This window comes from Lagopus muta, chromosome 4 (assembly GCF_023343835.1).
Source record: "Lagopus muta isolate bLagMut1 chromosome 4, bLagMut1 primary, whole genome shotgun sequence".
NCBI lineage: Eukaryota > Metazoa > Chordata > Aves > Galliformes > Phasianidae > Lagopus > Lagopus muta.
This window is the reverse complement of record NC_064436.1, coordinates 19,588,396-19,612,718: the sequence shown is the minus strand read 5'-3', so window position 1 is coordinate 19,612,718 and position 24,323 is coordinate 19,588,396. Positions and strand designations below refer to the sequence as shown.

The window sequence follows — 24,323 nt, the reverse complement described above, 5'->3', positions numbered from 1 at the left end:
AATGGTGGTAAGGAACCGCGCTGTATTTTCTCTCTTTTCATCTTGAAGAATAAACCTGCAAGGGGAAAGGGGAGGCACAAGGCTGCAAAATCTGACAGGGTAGCGAACCTCCCCGAGGTGTGCCTGCAATCTGCTGCTGTGTGTGGAAACCAGTTGGGATGAAGGTGCGGGAATGCTGTAGGAGTTGCTGGCAATCTGCTATCCTGAGTGAACCTGCAGCTGACCTGGGCTTTCCCCATTTCTTCTCTCTTGCAGATACGTTCAGAGGGCAGCCTTGTGGATGGCCCCGGAGCAGGCCAGATGGAACAGGACAGAACCAACCATGTTGACGGCAATAGATTGAGTCCATTTTTAATATCACAATCTTCTCACATTTGCCAGGCAGAGCATTCTGCAGTGAAGCTACAGAACGGAAGTCCAGCAACAGAGAGACTTGAGGTCGAAGTCAATGGTGACCACAAGCGGCTGTTCAATAAGAGCAACTACGGAGAGCCCCACACAAAGGGAAGCCCAAACCACCGCATTAGCCCTGACCTTCTACAAGAGAAGAAAGCGTGCTCCAAATATATGCAAAATGGTGGGATAAAACGCACTTTTAGTGAGCCCTCTCTGTTTGGACTTCAACAGAGCAAGAAAGTGAAACAAGACAAAGAGGTAAATGGAGAAAAAGCTGAGCCAGAGGATAACTATGAAAAACCAAGCATCTCCAATTGCTACAGTGAGAAGAAATCTGAGATGGGACAAGAAAATGAAGCTTCGGAGTTGATGCCGTCTGCAAGATACAACAGTGGTGGTTCAGAAGACCCTCGTGAACTCCTGATTCAGGATGAACAGGAGCAGGAAAACATTAATTGCCACAACAGGGACATTGTCTTACTACTCAAGAACAAGGCAGTGCCAATGCCTAATGGTGCTACAGTTTCTGCCTCTTCCATGGACAGCATGCATGGTGAACTCCTGGAGAAAACACTGTCTCAATATTATCCAGAACATGTTTCCATAGCAATGCAGAAGAACACATCTCATATCAATGCCATTACCAGTCAGGCTACTAATGAGTTGTCCCACAAGACAACGCATTCATCCCATACCTCAGGGCAGATCACTTCCCCACAGACCTCAAACTCTGAGCTGCCTCAAGTGCCAGCTGTAGTGGTTACTGAGGTCTATGGTGCTGACGACTCCAGTAAGCCACCTGTATTGCCAGGTAGCTGTTCACTTCAGAAACCAGAACTACAGCTACAGCAGCAGACTCCAGGCTATGATACACACCGATTACCTGTAGGAAACAGTGCTGTTCATGGAAGCATAGGGCAGGTTCCCAATCAAGACCTCTCTCTAAGTTCCAGCAGTAACCTGCAAGCTCAGAATGCTGCACCGGAAAGGTTTTCTGAGCAAGCAGAAAAAAATGGTGCTTTCTTTACACAGAACTCAATGTTTCACAAAGATTCCTCAACTTCTCCTGCTCCAGAAATGAACAGTGCACTGTCCGTCATGGTGCGAGAAGGACGCCATTCCTATGACAAAAGATGTGATGAAACTCTTCCTGAAGAGATCAAGAATGAAGGGCAACAGCAGGGACCAATGCCAGAAAGTCCCGGCCTCAGCCAACAGCAACTTCACCCCCAGCAAAGGCTTCCGCAGCAGGTGCAAACATCACAGCACGAAGTCAGCCAGAGTGATCTCCGAGCTGCTGCAGCCGCCTCCATTCAGCAGCACCCAGAAGAAATGCCGCCGCCGCCATCAGAGCCTCCCCTCCAAAACCTGCATGCATGCGGAAGCGATGGTGAGTTGCCTCAACTGTGTCAGCGTTTCCCAGGACGGAGAGAACCTGAGATTCCTCCTGACAAAGAAAAGGACCAAGTGAAAGAGTCTGTGCAACAGCCTCAGCGTTACTCAAAGCCTGCCTGGATAGAATTGGTTTCCACGCCGTTCCGGCACGGAGAGCTTCCCCACAAGCCCAACGAAGCATTACTGAGATCAATTCTTCAGTACCGGGCAAATACATCCAAAGCAGCTTATATGAAACAGTATGCTGGAAGTCCTGATGCATTAAAGGGGCCGCCGGGACAGCCCCAGAGCCAGAAAATAATGCAACAAGAACAAATTCCTCCGCAGTACAAAAGCGAGAGCTCCCAGCTGCAGCCGCATCCCACAGCTGACACGCAGCTGCTGTTCCAAAAGCACTCACCGCAGCCACAGCTCACAAAGATGGATTCCTTGCTTAAGCCCCGAGTGCAGCAGCACCCTCCACAGCAGCTCCATTTCCAGCAACACCCTGAACAACAAATTGAACAGCCTATAGGGGCCCCACTGAAACAGCAGCACTTGAATCCCCAGCCAGGGGAAAGCGAACAGTTCTTGCATTCACACGTTTTGCAACAGATGCTCCAAAAGCAGACACAGCAGACACAGATGCCGTGCAGTCCGCAGCTAACTCCAAACCAGCAACAGGCTCTGCAAATGAAAAGCAAAGAACCATCCCAAACTATTCCCCACTCCCAGAACAATGCAGAGCAGCAGCCAGACAGGACATCTTTCAGTCAGCCTAAAGCAGATGAGTGCTTTCAAACTGGGAATAAGTACATGAAACCAACCGCATTCCCACTGCATAGCCTTCAGCTAGGGCTAGAGCAGGTACAGAGCATGAACAACAAAACTCCCCTCTACAGCCAGAAAACAAGTGCTGGTCTGCAGCATCCCTGCCCAAACAACGTGCACTTGATGTCAGAGAAAAAGGAAAATGCCGCAAATCTTGAACACTTTGGAGCAAACAAAGCGCGTGACTTGCAACACATGCAGTATTTCTCAAATAACTTGCCTCCCAAGCAAGATGTGAATCACTGTTTTCAAGAGCAAGAGCAACAGATGCAACAAGCTTCAGTTATACAGCTGCCACAAAGCTACGCCGGTAGCCTCAGTCAAGATCCCCCGAGCCAGCAGGCTGCACCGATGCCCCAGCAGTACTTACCGCACAGCCAGCAAACTCCTGCACACTCACAAGATCAGAGAGGCTGTCATTTGCAAAGCCAAACCCCAAAGGATTTTCACAAGCACGCCGCTCTAAGGTGGCACCTCTTACAGAAACAGGAGCAACAAGCATACCAGCAACCCAAAACCGAGTCTGGCGCCGGTGCAGCACGCAAGCCTATAAAAATTGAGGCTGGCGCAAAGTCTAACATTTGCATGCGCCTATCAGCTGGGCAGCTGGAAAACAAAATGTGGAAAAAAACAATTAAACAAGAGAATCAGCACTTTGGCTGTGAGAACACACAACAAAAGAGCATCATTGAGACAATGGAACAGCAGCTAAAACAGATACAGGTCAAATCACTGTTTGATCACAAGACTTTTACTGTCAAATCGCCTAAAAACGTGAAGGTTGAGACAGCAGGCCCTATTACCATCCTATCTAGAAACACCAGTGCTGCAGAATTTGATACTCACACCCCGATCTTAGAACAGCAAGCAAATGTGTCTGCTGAGAAAACCCCGACCAAAAGAACAGCTGGAACTGTTCTCAATAATTTTTTAGACTCACCTTCCAAGTTATTGGATACTCCTGTAAAAAATTTATTGGACACACCTGCCAAAACCCAGTATGATTTCCCATCTTGCAGCTGTGTTGGTAAGTGCTGAGAGATGTACTAAAGACATAGTTGTTCACAAGAAAACTAGCCTTGGGTTCAGATTGCAGGGTTAGTTGGATGTTTCTCTAGGAGGGGAGCTTTTTGGTGTCTTTTTTTTTTTTTTTTTTTTTTTTTTTTTAGAACAGCAATGAGCAAGGATTTACAGCAATTTTTCTACACTGCTTTTACAGTCAGAATGTGTGTGGACAGTCATGTATTCCCTCAACTTCCATTCTCCTTGAGCAGCAGACATAATGACAACATGCTGATAAAAAGCGGGTCATAACATTACAATCTTACAAAATTATTTGTCAAGGCTAGATATGGCTTTTACAAAACATGTCTCGGGTCCAAACCTTATGATTTTTTGCTCTAACAGCGAGACTGTTGAAGTTTGCCTCAGTAAAACCTAAGCGAAGAAGGGAAGACAGATTTTTCCTCACTTGTTGCATGAGTTTACCATCCCCCTCACTTACTTGCCTACTGCAAAGCTAAAGAGAACAGCAGCTCAAAGAAGCTATACAGGCAGCAATGAAAGAGCAGCAAGGAGACCCTCAGTATTTCTTCCCAGCATACCTAGTCCCTGCAATCTGGAAGAATAGAGCTGAGAGAAGAGAAGCAGAGTGTGAGGCATAGCCCATAGTCTGAGCTTCCATGCACTTACACTGCACATGGCCAGGTGTGACAGGCACTTCCAGGCCCTACAGCTGGAGGAATTACTCAGACTAAAGCAAAAGATACAAGTGTTTCAGCAGCAGCCAAGAAAAAAGTGTAAAAGCTTTGCTGTAGTTTCACATACTGGTTCTAACAGCTTGGAATTGCATATCAACTAAAAGGGGCTAAGTTTTGGCTCCTGCAAAACTGCCAGATTTAAAACTGCCTTTTCAAATGCTTGAGATGATGCATAGAAGCAAAAAAGGAGGTAATGCCTTTCCAGAGTTCCCTGTTGTTGCTGTTTCTTTTTGCTTTGTAAGAAACAACATACAGCATGTAGGTTTTCTTTTAAAACTCTGAAGCTGTTTTGTTTTGAAGGCCATTTCTCCAATGTAGGTGGCAAAACTTTTTTTCTGGCAATTATTTCGTTCTTCCAGGTTTTGTCTTTTTTTCAGCCTGCTAACTGCTAACTTAGCAAAAAGAGCTTATTTTCCACTCATGTTTTAATTCTTAGCTTACCCTTCCTTAGGAAATAAAGGAGCACAAAAGCCAGATTCTGTCCTCTTTGGGGAACCTAGTGCCACAGAGCAACTGGTAGAGCTTCTTGCTCTTTCCTAACAGTATTTCTTCGTTAAGGAGGTGCAAGCTACACCATTTCCCCACTGACACGTCCAGGCTTACAGCATGCCTCCATTGTGCTCCCAGAGTCTGTCAGCAGCATCACCTCACTCAGCCTTTGGAGAAAACAGCACAGAAAGTCGCCCCTCAGCCACATCTGCACACTCCACTGGCTGCCCCTGAACCCAGGCAATGCCTGGATACTTCCTCTGGCTACTGCACCTTGCCTCCCAGTGTCAAAACAGCTGATTCTGCCAGTGCTGGCATGGCCCTACCCATATACAGAAACCTGAGGCACCATTCATAGTACACAAGCAGTATGGCTAAGTCTTGCACACGATTTCTTTCAGCAAACATGCTTTCTTCATTTCTGTAGGTGGCAGAAATTCAGTATGGCCTTAATGGCACTTTCTGGAGCTGCAAGTTGCTGCATAACGCGTCTGCTGAAAAACAAGTACTGTACAGCTCACTAGTGTCAATATTTACCATTGTTATCCAATTTATCCTCCTTTCCAGATATTGGGAGAGGAGGAAATGGGAGAAGGAGAAACAGTTGATCAGTGATAACAGGAAAATGGCCTTTTGAATCTCAGCATGAGATTCAAAACATGCTGAGATGTGAAACAACTGCTTGTGCTAGCAAAAACACACAGTCTATATCACAGCTATTTGCAGAGTTAGCTGTGTGCTTTGTGTGTTTTGTATGAATTGCACGTGCATACTTTAAGATGTAAGTGTTTGCAAATGGACCCGAGACCCGTACAGCAGTTTTCTAACTGGTTAAATGCAAACCTTGCAATGTTACTTTTTTACATTAAAGAATGAGGCTTCGAAGTAATAACCTTTATTTTGTTTTAAACAGAGCAAATTATTGAAAAAGATGAAGGTCCTTTCTATACCCACCTAGGAGCCGGTCCTAATGTGGCAGCTATTAGAGAAATCATGGAAGAAAGGTAATTAGTGCAAAGGCACAGGGGCAGATTAACGTTTATCCTTTGGTGGATGGCAGAATTTTTCCAGCTTTTGCACATAAAGAAATAAACAATTGCAAATCAAGTAATTACTTGTAGGCTTAGCGACTCCAGTGTTGCCAACATGACGCACTGTGCTATTCACCAGAGAGTCACAATATTTGACAGGGCTAATAGTCTGCTGGCTGGCATGGGCTGCGCACTTGGAGACAGGCGCCAGCAAACCCAAGCAGGAACAAGTATGCACCAGCCTGCCAAGCCAGGCAGTTGGCAATGGCTTCAGGAACAGGCACAGACCTGGTGTTCCCCCTGCGAGAATGCTAAGGTGGAAGCGAAATGGAGAGCAGGATACCAAACTGCACAGTTGTCTCTATTTCTGTCCCAGGCTGTTAAGTATAGGGCACAACCCTAATGGGCTAAACCTAACTCTGTCACTTTCAGAGAGCTGAAACAAAGTTATTGATAGGATTTCAGCCCAACAATCGATAAGTAGTTTTGCGACAAAACATTCCCTCCCTTGGAGTATAGCATAAAAACAGCCTTATCTCGATTGTGGATAATCCCCATATCATGTTGCATCCCTTAATAGATATATAGCACAAGTACAAAATCCACCAGCATTTCTGAAGTATTTAAATTTAAAACTGTCACACACAAAAGTGACCTTGACACCATGAATTCTGCATTACCTGTAGGTTTTGGGAAGCATAGATGCTAATGGCCAGATTTTTAGAGGTATCTGGGAATTCAATTCCCTCGTGAACAAACAAGCAAACAAAAAACCTCAATATAGTCTGAGACAGATGGCAGTTTGATCTGTTAATACCTTAAAACTCTGAACATCGAAAGCAAATAGATGTCTTGGCGGCGCTGTGTCTTGAGCTAAGGAGAACAGCCTCTCAGCAGGGTCTGCTAGCTTGTACTCACAGAGCATGGACCACTAGGGCACATTAAATCCCAAGGATTATCTTTAAGTGATTAGCCCTAAAGTCCTTTCTCTTAGCACCTCCTTCCCTGTAACTCCTGTCCTCGGCCCAGCGCTTGTTTTCAGCTTTGTGAGCAGTTGAAACACATGTAAGCTACATAAATCAGCCTCTTCCTGCAAAGGAGGAGTGAGCACTGACCCTCCTGGGAAGCTTCTTACAATTTGTTATCTCCAAAGCTCTGACTGATTAATTCTTTAATATTCACAAGCAGTAAATAAAATTGGAAAGTCGTTCATGTCATCACATCAATTATTAGAGATGAAACATTTTTCATTTCTTGACTTTGGAATGTGATGTTTCATCCTTAATACTGACCTCATCTTACCTCCCTCCCCACTGATTTCATTTCATGTTGGCAGAAGGAAATCCTGAGAGATTACAGATACCATGCATATATACTCTGCCAGGCTCAGTAGAATGTAACAGCAATGAGCCATGGCTGGTTTACAGCTGTTTGTATGGCATCAACTGTGTGATGCCGTGACAGAAGAACTCCAGAGCTCCTCCTGATTTTGCATCCCTAAGAAAAGAACACTCTGAAGATTCTCTCAAACACATGTGCAGTTGGGGGCATTAAGCTCAACTTTTAAACTGGCTTCCTGCAAATAGGAATCGACTTTTAAGGTATTAGCACTGCCAAACAAACCAGGATTTGAGTTTATTCTTACAGTTGATATTTTAATTAAAACAAATTTCTTGCAGAATCCATGGTGGACACATGCTTTCTTCTCCCACTCCTTACTTCATGGTCAGTGAATTCTGTTCTGATTTTGGCCTGAAAGCTGCCGTGAGGCACAGATCTGTCTGTGACAGCTGAAAAGATTTGAGACAAGGCCTATTTCATTTGCAGTGTGCAATGTAGAAGACAGATCTCTAGTGGCATCCACACAGTTGTCCTGCAGTCCAGATTAGTCCATTAGAAAATGCTAAGATTAAAACATGTATTTTTTTGTGGCTAATTAAAGAAATGAGTGTATGCTAACATCTAAGACCAAGCAGGAAAAAATGATCTAACAGCTGCCTGCAGAATATACATAGTACAACTTGATTTTATTTGTATAATTTCCTGTGACACTAAAATTTCACAATGAGATCACATCCAAAAATAAGTATTTTTCATTTCCTTTACAGGACAGAAGTTTAAATACAAGTATTTGATCTTAAATGTGTCACCAAGATTTTAGGATAAAAAACAGAGGGATGAAAAGTCAAAAGTTCTCAAGGCAGCATTAAATGGCTGCACAGTGAGAAGCAGCTAGCTTGATTGCTCCACAGGTAACAGGCAAAGAATGAGAAGATTATGATTTAGCCTTAGTCCACATATGTGGTTAAAAAAAAAAAAAAATTATCACCAATGGGAGCAGCAGGATTGAAGAAAGGGAGCTGGAGGTGGAATTTGCCCAGTCTCTAAAATGCAGCCAAGCCAGCACCACAGCTGGATCTACAACATGGATTGCAGCCCCCGAGGTCTCTGATAGACAGGCTCCTTTCAGAAGGCTCACCTCAGCCTGGCATGCTCCTCCCTTGGCTCTGCAGGTGGGGCACCCCAGCTGCAGCAGCCCTGGGGGGAGAATAAACTCGGATACACTCAACAGGTCTGATGCTCTTTGCTAACATGAGTCTTGCTTCGCTTAGCATTTGCTATATATTTCCACTTGGCCCATCATAAGACATAAAAGGTGTCATTTGTCTGAGCAAAGCACGACTTGCCTTTGGGGATAGGCCCTAACAGCATCAGTACCTTGACTGAATGCTAGAGTTGAGCTTGCCTGCTTTGTTTTCAAAAAGGCACCTACAAATGGCACCATCTGGGTGCCCCTCATGATCCTAATTCAGTACAGAAGTCAGGCAGAAGTAAATAAGTAACAATTTATGACCAGATGATAAAGTAAAAGAAATAGATATGAAGCAAATTAATCATAGCTTAACTGATTCATACTGTATCTATGCCAGAAACAAGCACGGAAAATTTAATAGAGTGACTACTGCATGCCAGCTGTTCCATGACAATTATATAAATTTCAGAGTCATCACTTTAAATTTAACCCAGAAATTGAAGAAAAACATAGAATTCCTTCCCAAAATGGAAAGACTTCAAGTCCACTTTTCACAATGTCATTAGCTGTAACAATTTCTTTAAGGAAACAGTTCAAACTTTTGTTTGGGAATATTAATGTGATATGGATGATTTTTACTCAGCTGTGAAGTATGAAAGCCATTTGCCTCTTTCAACATATCGATCCACCACCACAATAAAACCAGCAAGATAAACTGCACTGCACACCCTTCCCCATAACTCACAGTATTTGTTTTTTAAGATAAAACTGGCAAATGTGCTCACATAGAACGAGATTAATCTGCTTACTATGCATATTTTTGTCTGTTTAAGATTTGGACAGAAGGGTAAAGCTATAAGGATTGAGAGGGTTGTCTACACTGGGAAAGAAGGCAAAAGTTCTCAAGGATGTCCAATTGCTAAATGGGTAAGTGATGTCCACAGATGTTAACACTCATCCAGTTTGGCACAGTGGTTCATGTAAGCAAACAGCAGTGATGGCCTTCTGTTAGCTGACACTGGGAAACCTAAAACAGCTACTGCAGGAGGCCCACAGCCTGCTGCCACCGCTGTCTCTCACGCTGCCTTTGCTCAAGTTGCCTGGAGAACAGCAGGAATAAAATGTGGCTCAAGGGTATGAAAACCTGAGAAGGAAGGCAGTTACATTTGGATTTAGGATTCACAACATCAGATGTTCTCACTGCTATTTAATTTTAGCTTACAAATAAATCTGGGAAGTACACCGCTGTGATTATTTTTAAAATGTGCTCCCAGTTCAAGAGGCATTAGCACACCCTCTTAGCAAACACTGTCTTGCTTTGGCACAAATGACTGAGTGGTTTGGGTAGGCTAGGGAAAGACAGGATGAGGAAAAACTGATCTGTGATTATAGTCTTTATGCATGCCAGCCTGCACCTTTATAGAAATACCCGCAGTGGCACAAGCACTGAGAAGCAGGAACACTTTCCTTTGAGCAGTGTCTGCTGCTTTCCTCTCATTGATGTAATGTTTCCACGTAGTAGGGGCAGGCGAGGCCACACAACTGGGTGCGGATTACAAGTTTAGCTGTTCAAGTAAGGAAGGAAAAGAGAGACAGCTCCCACGTCAGGCTGTTTGGTCTCTTCCTCCTGCCCTAAGTGCAGCTCTGCACACGTAGGCATCTCACTCCCGGCTTTCTTTTACCCTCTAATCAAACTGGGTCACTTGTACCACTGTGCCGATCCAGGGGGATGTTTCTGCTACATCAGAAAAGCTGTTTTCCACCACCGTGGCTTTGCATGCTGCCCTCTCAGAGTCAGATTCATTAAACAGAAAGGGTGGCCCTGGCTTATACTACAGGTGGGAAATACGGTGTGTTACCAGAAACAAAGAGGAAGAGAGAAGTAGAAATAACCTTGCACGCACACGAATGCTGTGGTTCCCTATTCTCTCACTCCTCACACTAAGAAGCACTTTGTTTGTGTCGGGGCTCTGGGGCGTGTGTTGCTGTGTATGCAGGTAGTCCGCAGAAGCAGTCAGGAGGAAAAGCTGCTCTGCCTGGTGCGTGAGCGGGCGGGCCACACGTGTGAGACGGCGGTGATTGTGATCCTCATCCTGGTTTGGGAGGGAATCCCAACCAGCCTGGCTGACAAGCTCTATTCCGAACTCACCGACACTCTGAGGAAGTATGGCACGCTCACCAACCGGCGCTGCGCCCTGAACGAAGAGTAAGTGACACAAAGGCTGTGCGCACTGACCTGCAAACCCACCTCCAGCCTCAGAGCTGGCACCCCTGCTCGCTCCTTTACCGTAAATGCACGTACCTGCCAAGCTATTTCAGGCAGTCTGAAAACCCACAAGCCTTCAGAGAAAAGCAAAGTAAATGTTTTGAAAAATCAGGGGAAAAAAAATCTCAGACTTGTGAAGCTTCTCAGTGTGTTTAAAGGAAGAAAAATGATTTAAAGGAAGATCTCAGCTGCACCCAAGAAAGCAGATAGTTCTGCCTTGAAATGAAAACTAGATGCATTAAATCATATGATATGCTTACAGAAGCTAGCCTTAACCCAAAGTAATAGCACTTTTTCTATGTCTTTCTGACAGTGAAGAACACATAGATTAAAATAACCTAGTTACCACTGTATTTTGCTTACTTTGGCTGCATAGGTACAGCCATGTTTCAGGAGCCTTTTGCCAAACCCTCATCAGAGAGCTCTGCAGCCTTGCAGTGCCATCAGCATATACTCCTTTGAGGTACCGTTGATACCAGTATCTGTTAGGGCACCACACAAACATCCCCTCTTTTGCACAAATCCAGGTTTCTCACATAAGTATATAAAACTCATAGTCTTTGCTTTGCAACCGTGAAATTACTCATTGTGATGAATTCCCCTGTTGTAGCGCGTGCGTCTCTTTCATTTCTTCATTATTTACGGGTGGAAGAAGATCCAAGGCCAGTGATCCCCCACGGCACTGGCAGAACTGACCTGCCTCCTGCTAACAGCCATATTCTCTTCCTCTTTAGACGGACTTGTGCATGTCAAGGGCTGGACCCTGAAACTTGTGGTGCTTCATTTTCCTTTGGTTGCTCCTGGAGCATGTACTACAATGGTTGTAAGTTTGCCAGAAGCAAGATTCCAAGAAAGTTTAAGCTGATGGGGGATGATCCTAAAGAGGTTGGTGTCCATTTCTAAAATGAAAATGCCTCATTTGCAATGAAATGCTTTCTGTTGCTCTGCAAATAAGAGATACATTACGAGAGGCCAAGGGCCAGAGCCCTGCTTGAACTGCATACATGTAGGGTAATTAAACAACTGCCAGCAAAACTGATTGATTCCCATCACTGAGCCAGCTGAATTGACTGTCGAGATTCTGACAGCTGGTAAAAGCCCTGAGACTTGAAACCATGTTTGCAAGCTTTCACAATTAGAAGAAAGGGCATGGCCTGAATAACTGTGGCTGTTTGAGGCCTGCAATTGGGCATTCCCTAGTGGCAGAGCAGAAGGGTTACTAACTGAAGGCATATAAAGTTGCAACTGGAAACCAGAGCAGATCGCATGGAGGCTAATATGATGAAACTCTGAAATTACAATAGGAGTAAGAGGGTAGGAAGACTACATACAACCCTGCCCCTCTGATAGTTTCCAGACAGGGCTCTGTGTTAGAGCAAACAGGCAACTGTTTAAAATGAGTCAGAGTAAAACAATATTGACCTTAGCCTGTGCAAATCTAGTTCTTGGACTGCTGCTCATAAACTGATGCATAGGTCCGCAGCTTTCACTCTATTCTGGCATCTTATGTAAACCCAAGCATTTTCTTGTACGTGATCAGTCAGGCATGTTTGCATCCTATGGCCTGAGCTGAGAATATCATAATTACATTTACCTTTTCCTTCCTCCTGTCCCCTATCTCCCCAAGAATGATAAAATAGTTCTCCTTCAGTCACACTGTGGCACAAAGCTTTATCATAGCCTGCAATCCTAAACCCCCTACATTTTCTAAGCTGGATATCTGGCCAGAGCCCACCAGGGCACTCTTCCAACTTGTATTCCTGGATTTACTTCCCATGCTAGCCAAGACTGGGCAGAAAAGACAGTTTTGCCCTCTAGTCTTGGCCCCAAGGTCAGAGGCAGTCAAGGCATGCATCCAGACTGGGTGCTGAGTCCTGCAGCATAGACACTGTTTAAAGACAATATAGATGACACAAATAGTATCCTCACCAACAAAAACTTGAAACTACACTTAAAAATGGTAACCTTCCTACTATACAGAAGCTCCAAGTTTTGGCAGCAACCACAAGGTCACAACAAGATACCGTTGATGATTTTACAGTGTCATTTTGGAGTCCCAAATTCCAGTTTTATGAGGAGATACTAAATTTTAAAGCACTGAATGTGTCTCTCTGACAAAGCCATAGGTTTTTCACAGCTCTTCTCACGTTGATGAGAAATACAAACTCCTAAAAGTGAGTACACCACTCCATTATGCCACTATTCTTTACGAGATTGAAATGAAAAATCACAGCCTCACGAATGAGGTAGTTGAACTCAGGATCCTCCTCCCGATAGAATGGAGAGCAACTCTGGAATTTGCTACTGGAGTACAGCATTTTTAAAAGGCCCTTCATTTTGAAAGCGTGTACCTTTCCTAACAGAGAGGAACACGATCATTCCTCCTCCACAGCACTGACTGCTAGACGCATCCACAACTTGGGATTGCTTAAGGATTGGAAACTTTTGAAGTCTGAAACATCACAATAATTTTAGATTGTTGCATAAAACGATAATTTAAATGTTGTTGAAGTACTGTTATCACAGGGTGCAAATCCCTTAAATTAGGTAGATTAACTTGATGGAGCATTCAAACATTATTTATCTCAAGTTTTCTAAAGAGTATTATTTTCCCAAAACTCCAGTAGAAAAAACAATGAGGATCATCACGTTTGGACCTAAAACATCTTCATGTTGAAGAATGCGATTCTTTTTAATGTAAACCAAAGTAAGATTATAGTATGTGATGTCCTCTTGCGAGGATGACACTACACTACTAGCATGCTGCTTTCAAGGCTGTGAAACAATATAATTAAAAAGGAGATTCATGATATTGTCTAAACCACAGTGACAATGACCTAGGCCTTTACACATCTATCACTGCACTGTAACAAACCTTAACGTTTTAGGTCCCGTACATAGAGTATGGAAATGTCATTGAGCTGTATTTCATCTACTAACAGGAAGAAAAACTAGAATCCCACTTGCAGAATCTGTCAACCCTGATGGCACCCACCTACAAGAAGCTTGCCCCTGATGCATATAACAACCAGGTACGATGGGGAAAAGGGGAACCAAAGCAGTCACACAACCTGACTTTTACTACACTTCCCACAGCGCTCCATCTTTGAGCCAAACCATGTATGTACATTTTGTAGCAGCATTCCTTTGACACTGGGCTAATGGAAGCAAAAAAAATCCTCAGTTCCTCTTGAAATGCTTTCAAAAGTAAAACCAAATGAATGTTAATTACTAACTACAGCTAATCTTTTCACCTATGTAAATGCAATAAGATTACTACTGAACAGAAATCTTGAGCTCTGCAACACAGTTTCTCGATGTAGAATGATTCACCAGCCAAACTTGCAAAACAGCCATAAAATGGTGCAAGGCTGGCTGTAGCATCAGATGGTAGTGCATTATATCGCAATAGAGTCCTGAAACCAGCTTCAAGTCTGCTCTCTCAAGTGGCTATTATAGATATGCTTTTAAAACAAAGCTTCCTAATGGGATGCACTCAGCCCTGCATATGCACACAAGTGCCTGCACCAGCATTCTCGCACATGGGGCTACTTCATGCTGTGTTCGGTTGTGCCACATACATAGGTGGTAGCACAGTCAAAGCTGTACCACGTTCCCAGATGTGGTTGCCTCCCACCTCCACTCCTTAACCAAACATCTTCCAGATATTTGCACCAAAATTTGACAACAGAGCCTTTGAAATGGGTAACGGTTGGCCTTCATTTCCATTGTTCAGGCTCACTACCATCACAAACATTCACAAAACGTACAGCCTCCAGGCTATCAGCATAATTGCAAACTGTGACACCTTCTTTCTTTTCCATTGACAACATTAAGCCCAGTCAAAACACTTACTTGCTGTCTCAATCAGCACAGAACAGATTTTCAGCTGTAATGGAAGCAGTAAGCTATAAAAAACTGTCCATTTTTACTAGCAGTTACAATTACTCATTTTCTGCATATTTTAACAGCAATCAGACAAGGTAAGCAGGTTTAGTACAGACTGATGCGATTTCATTTACCTGATCAGATAATGCTTGGAGACTCATTATGGAGGAAATTGTGGCCATGTGCCCACTAGCTGTGGTTATCTCTCCAAACATCTGAGACATTCTGCAAGAGAAGAAAGGTGGAGGAAGAAGAAAAAATGAGGGGGTGGTGAAAAATAAAATGCCTCTTTGCTTGGGCTGCTTTCTTTTCCCATAAAAGTTCTCTAGAAAATTTTTCTTCATATAAACCATGGTTATGCTTGACACTAGTTGACAATACATGCTTTTACAAGTTTCAACTTTTACCTTAGATAAGAAGTAACATGCATGGCCTGGCCCATCCCAGGAGTTCCGTATAAGCGTTAAGTTTTTGGGAAAGCCAAAATGAAGATACTGTAAGAGAGATGATAAAGGCCTAAATTGTATTGCACTCCAGTTGTAGTGAAAGGTGGTGGAAACTAAATGGCCTTAATGCTAATTAGAATTGCCAAATTTGTTCTCATCCAGTCTGGATTATGGCTTGGATTAAAATCTAGAATTGGTAAATTTTTTCCAACTGGACCCAGCAGAACATCTCATAGAGCCTTTGCAACAATATGCTTTAAACATACCCTTTAATGGTAACCAAATTATAATGTGGATAACGCTTCAAGCCATTCTCATTTGATTCCAAAGAAGTTTACATGTTTCAAGTTCTGTTTTGATTTTGTTTTTAGATTCCAGTGAAGGGAACATTCCAAATATTAAAAACAAAATTGCTGAGAGTGAACTGGACATCTATTTAACAAACTTGGATCAAGGCTTGGCAAAATTTCTAATTTCACATCAACTTAAAATAGGATCCATTAAGGTCCATCAAGTGTAGGTCTTTTGTATTCACTTGAAAGGCTCAGAAATTTCAGCAAAGCATTTTACAAACGGAGCTTCATTTTTTATTCACTAAATAAGATATGAAATGGTCATCTGTAAGACTTGATGTTTGATTACCAAGTCCTTTCCTTTTGCTTAAGACTTAATGTTGCATAATAAGATCTTTGTAAAGCTTCGTAACAGTGCGTAAACATATAGAAATTACTGTCTTGACTGCATTATCTTTTTGGTCAGGGCTTAGTACTGTACTAACACTAATGAAATTTACTTTCAGTGAGCCAAAATATTACAAATAGAAAAGCAAGTTATTATTTTTCCTGAAGTCATTCTAAAGTCAGTTTTCTCAAGTAATTTTCTTGTAATAGCTTGGTATACTTCCAGTCTAAACCTACGTATCACTCTTACGGTTCCATACACCAAAACCGTGCACTGCATTTGTCATGTAAAAACACAAACCACTGGCAGAGAATTAGAAGTAATATGCAAGGAAAAGTATTATTGGCCAATTTTGCAACACAGCAGAGTCAGTCTGGAGCATGGGATTGAGCAGCAAGGAGCAAAGTGGACACCACATGAAATTACCACAGAACTGCTTATTTGCCTGAGATCTGTATGTCACCACTGCGGAGGTGTCAGCAGACTGGCATGTTGTTCGTTGCTACGTCCACATATTGGGGTGCCAGGGCAGGCCGTGGTGATACCTGTCATCTTTCCCCAGATCGAGTACGAACACAGAGCGCCTGAGTGTCGCCTGGGTTTAAAAGAAGGCCGCCCATTCTCAGGGGTCACCGCCTGCCTGGACTTCTGCGCTCATGCTCACAGAGACTTGCACAATATGCAGAATGGGAGTACACTGGTAAGTCAGCAATGCACACAGCCTCCTTATCCCAGCAGTAATTTCATACATTTAATTCATTATCTTCAGTCTCTTTAAATTTATAATTACATAAAGTAGATCGCTAAAAAAAGAAACATTACAAGCATTAACTGAGCTATCTTATTACCCCCTACGTCATTTTTCGTTTAACTGAATGAGACTTATGAGGTATTAAAGAAAGGTTTAATGTAGAACCAGTAAAAGAGAAACCATGGAGACAATGGAAAGAAGTCTCTAGAAGGGCTGAAATGCCTATTTCAGTGTTCCTGGGACAAAATGTTGTATATTTGTCATCTTGATTTTTAAAATTTTTTTTATAATCCAACTACTTTGGATTATATCTTCTACTCCATTAAAATGAAAAAAAAATAGTGTGGCCAGCAAGTTGAGGGAGGTGATCCTCCCCTCTGCTCTGTTCTGCTGAGGCCACATCTGCAATTCTGTGTCCAGTTCTGGGCTCCCCAGTTCAAGAAAGACAGGGAACTGCTGGAGAAAGCCCAGTGGAGGACCACAAAGATAATGGGGGCCTGAAGCAGCTCGCATGCAAGGCTGGGGCTATTCAGCCTGGAGCAGACAGATTGGAACTCAGAAATACTTACAAATATCTAACGGGCAGGAGTCAAGTGGATGGGGCCAGGCTCTTTTCAGTGGTGCCCAGGTGCAGGACAAGGGGCAACAGGCACAAACTGGAACAAAGGAAGTTCCATGTGAACATGAGAAAGTAACTTCTTTACTTTGAGGGTGAAAGAGCAGTGGAACAGGCTGCCCAGAGAGGCTGTGGAATCTCCTCTGGAGATATTCAAGATCTTCCTGGACGCTTTCCTGGGTGACCGGCTGTAAGGAAGCTGCTTTAGCACCAAGTTGCGCTCAGTGATCTCAAGAGATCCCTTCCAACCCCTGCCATTCTATGAAACTGTGAAACAAATGATTTTTTTTTCCATAACTTTCTTCTAAGTAGACTTTTCAAAGCTGTGGATTTCATTCCTGCTTGGGATGAGGGTAAAGTCTGCAAGTCTTACGCTCATTTTACACTTTTCCATTCTGCACTCCAGCAAAGGTTCCACAAATGATAACAGAAAAACTGGCTGTTTTTCAATACGTACTGGGTGATTTCTGTTCCCTCCATACTCTCTCTGTGTCCATACAGCCAGAGTAAACATGAGGAAAAATCAAACTTCAGGTCTGAATAATCTTCAGTTGCGATTTGAAGTAATTCACAGCACAGCTCCTATTACCAAAGAGATTATCTACTTTCTTTTAATACCAACTAAATTTGCCCTGTTTCCAGGGTCTGATGTAATTGAAAAGTCAACCACCACCAACAGAATACGTATTTTTAGCTAAGTTTTCTTCAGAAGATTGGCTGATTCCATTATTTTACTGCAGAGTATGTCTGTATCAGCATCTTTTTCTCCACTGAGATATTCTCCAATACCCATTTTAGCTGGAGCTAACACAATAAGCATGCTACAACATACATGGTGCTAACTTCCCAAAATCTTTATGCAGTATTAACATGACTTGCTGCTTTGCAAATCATCCTAAGAGAGCATGAAGCACAATGACAGTACGTTATATGCCCCACTACCTCTAATAAGGTACCTAGTTAACCTACTGTAGTAAAAAAAAATCTTCATCTGAGCACAGCTGTCACTGCTTTAGCTCCCTGGTGCTATGGACCACACTGTTGGTTTCAGATTAGGTGATACACATCTATAACTGCTCCTTTCAGCACAGGTACAAGAAACATAGAGATTTACACTTTGTGTTTCTATTTACGCTGACCAACAGAGCAATGGAAGAAATGAAATTGGTGACTTCTTGTGATAATGTGTAAATTGCACAAAAAGAAAGCTTACAAGTAATTTGCCAGATGCTGATGCTGACAGTGTCAGGGCAAGGTAAAACACACAGGCTAGCATTTCAGGCAACTTGCAAGACTGGTTTGAGAGAGTTACTCTAATACTCCTTTCTGACAGGTTTGCACACTAACTAGAGAAGACAATCGTGAAATTGGCCAAACACCTGAAGATGAGCAGCTCCACGTGCTCCCCTTATACAAAGTCTCTGATGTGGATGAGTTCGGAAGCACTGAAGGCCAGGAGGAGAAGAAGAGGAATGGCAGCATCCAGGTCCTTACCTCCTTTCGTCGGAAAGTAAGGATGTTAGCAGAGCCGGTTAAGACGTGCCGGCAAAGGAAGCTAGAAGCAAAGAAAGCAGCTGCAGAAAAGCTTTCCTCCTTGGAGAATGGGTCTAGCAAAGCTGAAAGAGACAAGTCTGCTGCAGCACGCAACAAACAAGGCAACTCTGAGGCAGCAGGTCATGCAAAGCAGCTAGCAGGTAAGCACGTGAATCTGTTCATGTGGTAAGTGGTAAGCTTCCTAGAAATTACAGTCATTTACAGTGAACCTCAAGTATTTGTTCTCAGCACGTGAACACTTCAAATAAAAAGCGATTCTTGAATAAAATTCTTGAATGTAAATATCAATGTTGTGTATATATATATGTGTATATATATATATAAATGCTAGAATGCCAAAACTCCGGAGAAAGAAAGAAAAAGAAAAAAAAAACCAACAAAGACACACCAAAAATCCTTTACTGTTGAATAGCTAATCCCTGTAGAGGTCACGTGCTTCAGCAAACGTTCCTTGCCATCCAGTATATTGCAAAGCACCTTTAAACAACTACTGGTGCTAGAAGCCATGACGAGAAGTGTGTGATGTTAGTGCCAAAGAGCAATTTACGCCACTCACTGTTGCTGCTGTTAAAGAGAACCTCATAATTGCAGTGGATTCTAGACTAACCTAACCTCTTTACCAATATTTATATACTTTGCTTTGAGACTAAAAAGCAGAGTGGGTGTTTTCATAGTGGACAAAACACACTTAACAATCGCTGGCAGTTCTCATCACTAGATTTTAGAATCCTGGGCAGAGGTGTTCATGACTATTATCACAGTAAATTCCACCAAGAGGAATAAAGAGATAAATGCAAGGCTATCCAGAAAGTCACTGAGATACCTATGAATAGAAGTCAGCTGCCCTGTGACCCAGGCCAGGGTTTTAACCATTAAATTATCCCATTGCACTTGAATGAATGATGCATTTTTCCTCGTGTCTTCAGTTAATCTCACTGGTTACTGAACTGTTATCACTGTCAGTGAATGTCACCATTGTTGTTTTTTACATAAAGCTGGAGACATATTTTTGAGGCAGCTCTGTTAATGCAGATGTTGAATAATTTATTTATTTATTCTTGGGGAAAAGAAGGTCACCTTGTGCATGGCTATTTGTGAGCGCTTTGATGCTGCATTTCACGCACTACTTAAGTGATGACTCAACTCTTTAGACTTTGTGCTTGTGACTCTGAACAGATTGCACAGTCCTCTTTTCCCCATTTCAATTAGCAACTGATCCCACTGGATGCATTCCAGAAAAGAAGAGTAGCCTTAGTAATTTTTCAGCTTCTGAGGGCATGGTATTTGATGTATCATATGATACGCTTTCCTTAAAAATATCAGATGTATTTATCGAAAAGAGTGTATAAAGTTTGCATATAAAAAAAAGAAAAAAGCTTGTTTTTTTCTTTTCACATCTACAGATCTTTTACGTCTTTCAGGACCAGCGACACAACAACAGCAGCAGCATCCACAGCGTACTCTCCCTAACAACCCTCAGTCAAATGCTATTAACACTTACTCGGGTTCAGGTTCTGCAAATCTGTATGTAAGGTTGCCTAATCCTGCCAGTGCTTATCCAGGCTCTTCATACACTTCAGATCCCTATGGAGGGTCTGGTCCCATGAACCTCTACACCACCTCATCGCAGCCTGCGGGGTCTTATTTGAATTCTTCCAGTCCCATGAACCCTTATTCTGGATCATTAAATCAAAATAACCAGTGTCCACCCTATCAATGCAATGGAAACATACAGATGGACAACTGTCCCTCTTACTTGGGCTCTTACCCTTCTCAGCATCAGCACATGGACTTGTATAATTGTCAGAGCCAAGACCCTATGTCCAAACTAAGCCTACCGCCCATTCAAACATTATACCAGCATAGGTTTGGGAATAACCAGAGTTTTGGTCCCAAATACTTGAATTACGGAAACCAAAATATGCAGGTAGACTCTTTCAGTAACTGCACCATTAGACCAAATGTACACCACGTAGGGTCTTTTTCTTCTTACTCCACCCACGAGGCTGACGGTCATTTTATGGAGGTTGCCTCAAGGTTAAAATCTAGTCTGAGTAATCCAAGCATGGACTATGCCTCCATGAGTAAAAACACTGAACACCATCATGTGCAACCCCCTCCACATTTAGCACATGACTACCATTCTGCTTCGACTATGTTTAGCGGTCCTCCTAATTCGTTGCATCTCCAAAGTAAGGATAGTGAAATGATTTCACATGCAGTAAATGGCTTGTCTAACACGATTCCAGGTCAGAACCACGATAGGACTACACCCCAAGGTGGTTTAGATAAAACAGATGTGCTGAATCCTGAAAAAGCTGAGGATCCCGATGAAGTCTGGTCAGATAGTGAACAGAGCTTCCTGGATCCGGAAATTGGAGGAGTGGCAGTTGCTCCATCTCACGGGTCAATTCTCATAGAGTGTGCAAAACGTGAGCTCCACGCAACGACCCCCCTGAAAAACCCCAACAGGAACCATCCCACCAGAATATCCCTTGTCTTTTACCAGCACAAGAGCATGAACGAGCCAAAACACGGGCTGGCTCTGTGGGAGGCAAAGATGGCTGAGAAGGCAAGAGAGAAGGAGGAGGAATGTGAAAAATACGGTCCAGACCACGTGCCTCAGAAATCTTACGGCAAAAAAGCAAAGCGAGAGCCTGCTGAGCCACACGAACCCTCAGAACCAACGTACCTGCGCTTCATCAAGTCTCTTGCACAAAGGACACTGTCAGTCACCACGGACTCCACAGTAACTACATCTCCATATGCCTTTACACGGGTTACAGGGCCTTACAACAGATACATCTAACTTCACACCTTTGTTGGTTACCTCACCTGAAAAAAACAACTCGTCAGTAGGGTAGCTGTCGCTTAGGTTTTGGGGAAGGCAAGGGTGGAGAAGAGAACAGTGTTTTTGTTAAACTCGTCGGTGGAAAAGGCCTCGGCACACCAGCAAAAAGAGGTAATCTTGCTAGCGCACTTATTTTCCACTGATTTTTTAAGTGGTCACAGATAGCATGTAGGAAACAAGACCAAAGCATCCTATGCAAAAACAGAAACAAAACAAAACAAAGTGTTTCACAATTTACATTTGAAAACGCTGGCCCGGTTGCTGAAAGAGATAACCTACAAATGGATTTTTTCTTTCTTACAGTTCTGCACATCTGTGACCACTTTTAATGCCATCAAGTTTGTGTAGTCATGGAACAGGAGCAAAAAAATTCCTATTAAAAAAATAATACTGCAGTGTTACAACTGCAGGAATCTTAAAATAACATCTGGTGCTGAATCTACGATGTACTGAAATACTGGAATTACGGCTTTTTAACACGCAGTTTTTACTGTAACATTATTAGTCTCTTAATTTTATTTAATGAAGTAGATAACATATAAAACGTAATGAATAGACAACAAAACGCTGAATTTGTTTGGATATTCTAAAAACCATGGTGCTATCTAAGAGAATGGTGTCTTTATTTTACCAGTCAAACAGTTAATGCCTTTATAACAATTAAAATGTCAATGATGTATTCAAACGTTCTTCAACAACATGGAGGACCTTTTCATTCGTGTATGTATTGAATTTACCTGGTGTTAAAATAAGCTGACTTTTTAACGTATGGGAATTACGAGGACCTCTGGATGTTGCTCATCCAGTCAAGTCCTAGAAAAGGACAATAAAATAGAGAGATATTTTTTTTTAAAATAGTGTTTCAAAAGCACTTTGTCTACCTAAGCTTGGCAACTTGATCAATGCTAAGGTACTGAGACATTAAAAAAAGAAAAAAAACAAGAGTTTACTTTGATTTTAAAACACAAAGATAGTTTTTTTAAAATAAAAAAAAAAAAAGCTTTTAATACTTTTGTTTTAGCCATGCATCTGCTAGTGGGCTACATATCCATTTTTAATACAGTCAGTTATGGTAAAAATGGGGCTTACTGGATATAAGGGAATACTTCAATACACAAAACACACGTTTTTCTGGTGCTCATCTCACACAGCTATACTGTAAACTGTTTTCTACAATTATTATGACAAGTTCATTGCTCAAATATGTACAGTTTTAAGGAAAGAGTTTTATATTAACCACAGGTAATAATTAGCAGCATGCAACAGACTACAACTAGTTAGCTTGGGCTTCTGCTGTTTTTAAAGATCTGTATGCTCTTCAACTATTGAATGGCAGATTGCTTTTGTGTTGATAATTATGTACATTGTGGTGCAAGTCATCCTCTTTTCCAGGAAGATTGAGCAGACCGATGCCTACACAAGATGAATGAAACAGGGTTAGTTCTGTGTGATTCCGTTGATTAAATAGAAAAAAAATAGGCAGCTGGCTTGCTGTGGTGGTTTTAAATCATTAATTTCTATTAAAAAAAAAAAAAAGCAGGAGAGTTGTATAGTAAATTAAATTGTAAACAAGACTTTTTTTAACGCAATGCTTTAGTATTTTAGTACTGTAAAAATATTAAATCTATATATATTTGGGTTTTGAGCTGAATTCACATCATGGTGCTACTCAGCCTGCTACAAATATATCATAATGTGAGCTAAAATACATTAAAAGGTTTGAGTGATGTTCCTACTTGTCATATACCTCAACACTAGTTTGGCAATAGGATATTGAACTGAGTGTGAAAGTTTATATATTGTATACCATCTTTTTCCCCCAATAGCCTTTGAAAAAAAAAAAAAAAAAAAAACCAACAAAAAAAACCCTCTCTCAATACTTGACATTTTCGCAAGCGTAACTTGAACTTCAGCTTTTTTTTTTTGGTTCTAAAAATTCAGGGATATTTCAGCTCATGTTCTCCTATGCCAACGTGTCACCTGTGTGTATGTAAAGCTGTTGTAGGTTAAATATATTATTCTTGGGTTTTTTGTTTTCTTTTTTTGTTCCGTTTCCTTTTTTCCTTCAGGGATTTAATGCTTTTCTTTTGAATCCCTTCTCTAATTTCTCTTGTACATGTATTGATGTAACTAAAACTAATTTTGTAAATTTGTTAGCTCTTTTTATCGCGATGAAAGCGTTTAAGAGATTTAGAATGTTTTGCCTGTTTCAAATGAATAAACAAAAGAAAGTAGAATGCACTGAGCTGATTAAAGGGAAAAACGTAAGGCAGGGGTTTGGCAAGTGACTGTTTGCTAGAGTTTTTCAAGTCACTCTCTAAAGAAGGCTTCTCGGATACTGTAATGAAAGAGAGAATATAAAAAGGTACAGTCTGTACAAGGGCTTCCCTAAACACGCAAACCTCCACGTCCCAGATATATCTTGTGCAATATACTGTAAGATTAAGTTCGGTTGAAAGAAATTTTATCTAAGAGAATCACAAGCTAATAACGCAAGGAAATCAAAGGAGGCCTTTGGGTTTAATGGTCAGATATTTATTATGGCAATTTTGCTCTTTTTTCTTTTTTTTTTTTTCTAATTCTCAGTCTGTGACTTTACTCACTGCATTGAAACAAAAGTTTCACCTTTTTAAAAAAGTTTTTTTAAATGATGGTTGTGTGTCAGATTAATTAAATCATTAATTAAATCATAAATCTTCACCTGTGGGTGATTCTGTATTCTCCATCCGATCCATAGTAGATGTTTGGTTAATAGGCCGTGCACCGTCATTTGCCAAACTGCTGGCAGCAAGAGCAGGAAGCTTAGGTGGCGAATCACTTCTGTATTGTAAATACCCAACCTACAACTTTGGTGTA

General features: G+C 42.0%; 1 protein-coding gene and 1 long non-coding RNA gene across 3 annotated transcripts in view; one reads left to right on the top strand and one right to left on the bottom strand.

Moving 5' to 3' along the window:
- The window catches only part of TET2 (tet methylcytosine dioxygenase 2), a 69,166-nt gene extending 45,124 nt beyond the window's left edge, over positions 1 to 24,042 (top strand). For both annotated transcript variants that reach the window (XM_048942190.1, XM_048942191.1), the window contains exons 2-10: positions 256 to 3,628; positions 5,764 to 5,854; positions 9,248 to 9,341; positions 10,412 to 10,620; positions 11,415 to 11,565; positions 13,623 to 13,712; positions 16,258 to 16,395; positions 18,396 to 18,756; positions 20,020 to 24,042. In XM_048942190.1, coding sequence (XP_048798147.1) covers positions 256 to 3,628; positions 5,764 to 5,854; positions 9,248 to 9,341; positions 10,412 to 10,620; positions 11,415 to 11,565; positions 13,623 to 13,712; positions 16,258 to 16,395; positions 18,396 to 18,756; positions 20,020 to 21,425 — 5,913 coding nt within the window. In that variant the 3' untranslated portion in view covers positions 21,426 to 24,042. The remainder of the gene's footprint in view (positions 1 to 255; positions 3,629 to 5,763; positions 5,855 to 9,247; positions 9,342 to 10,411; positions 10,621 to 11,414; positions 11,566 to 13,622; positions 13,713 to 16,257; positions 16,396 to 18,395; positions 18,757 to 20,019) is intronic.
- On the bottom strand, positions 1,751 to 18,378 carry LOC125692104 (uncharacterized). Its single transcript, XR_007376464.1, has 3 exons — positions 17,016 to 18,378; positions 14,703 to 15,062; positions 1,751 to 1,843 (listed from the first exon to the last, which is right to left on the bottom strand). It is a non-coding gene; the product is annotated as an uncharacterized LOC125692104 (long non-coding RNA).
- Positions 24,043 to 24,323: the final 281 nt, after the last annotated feature.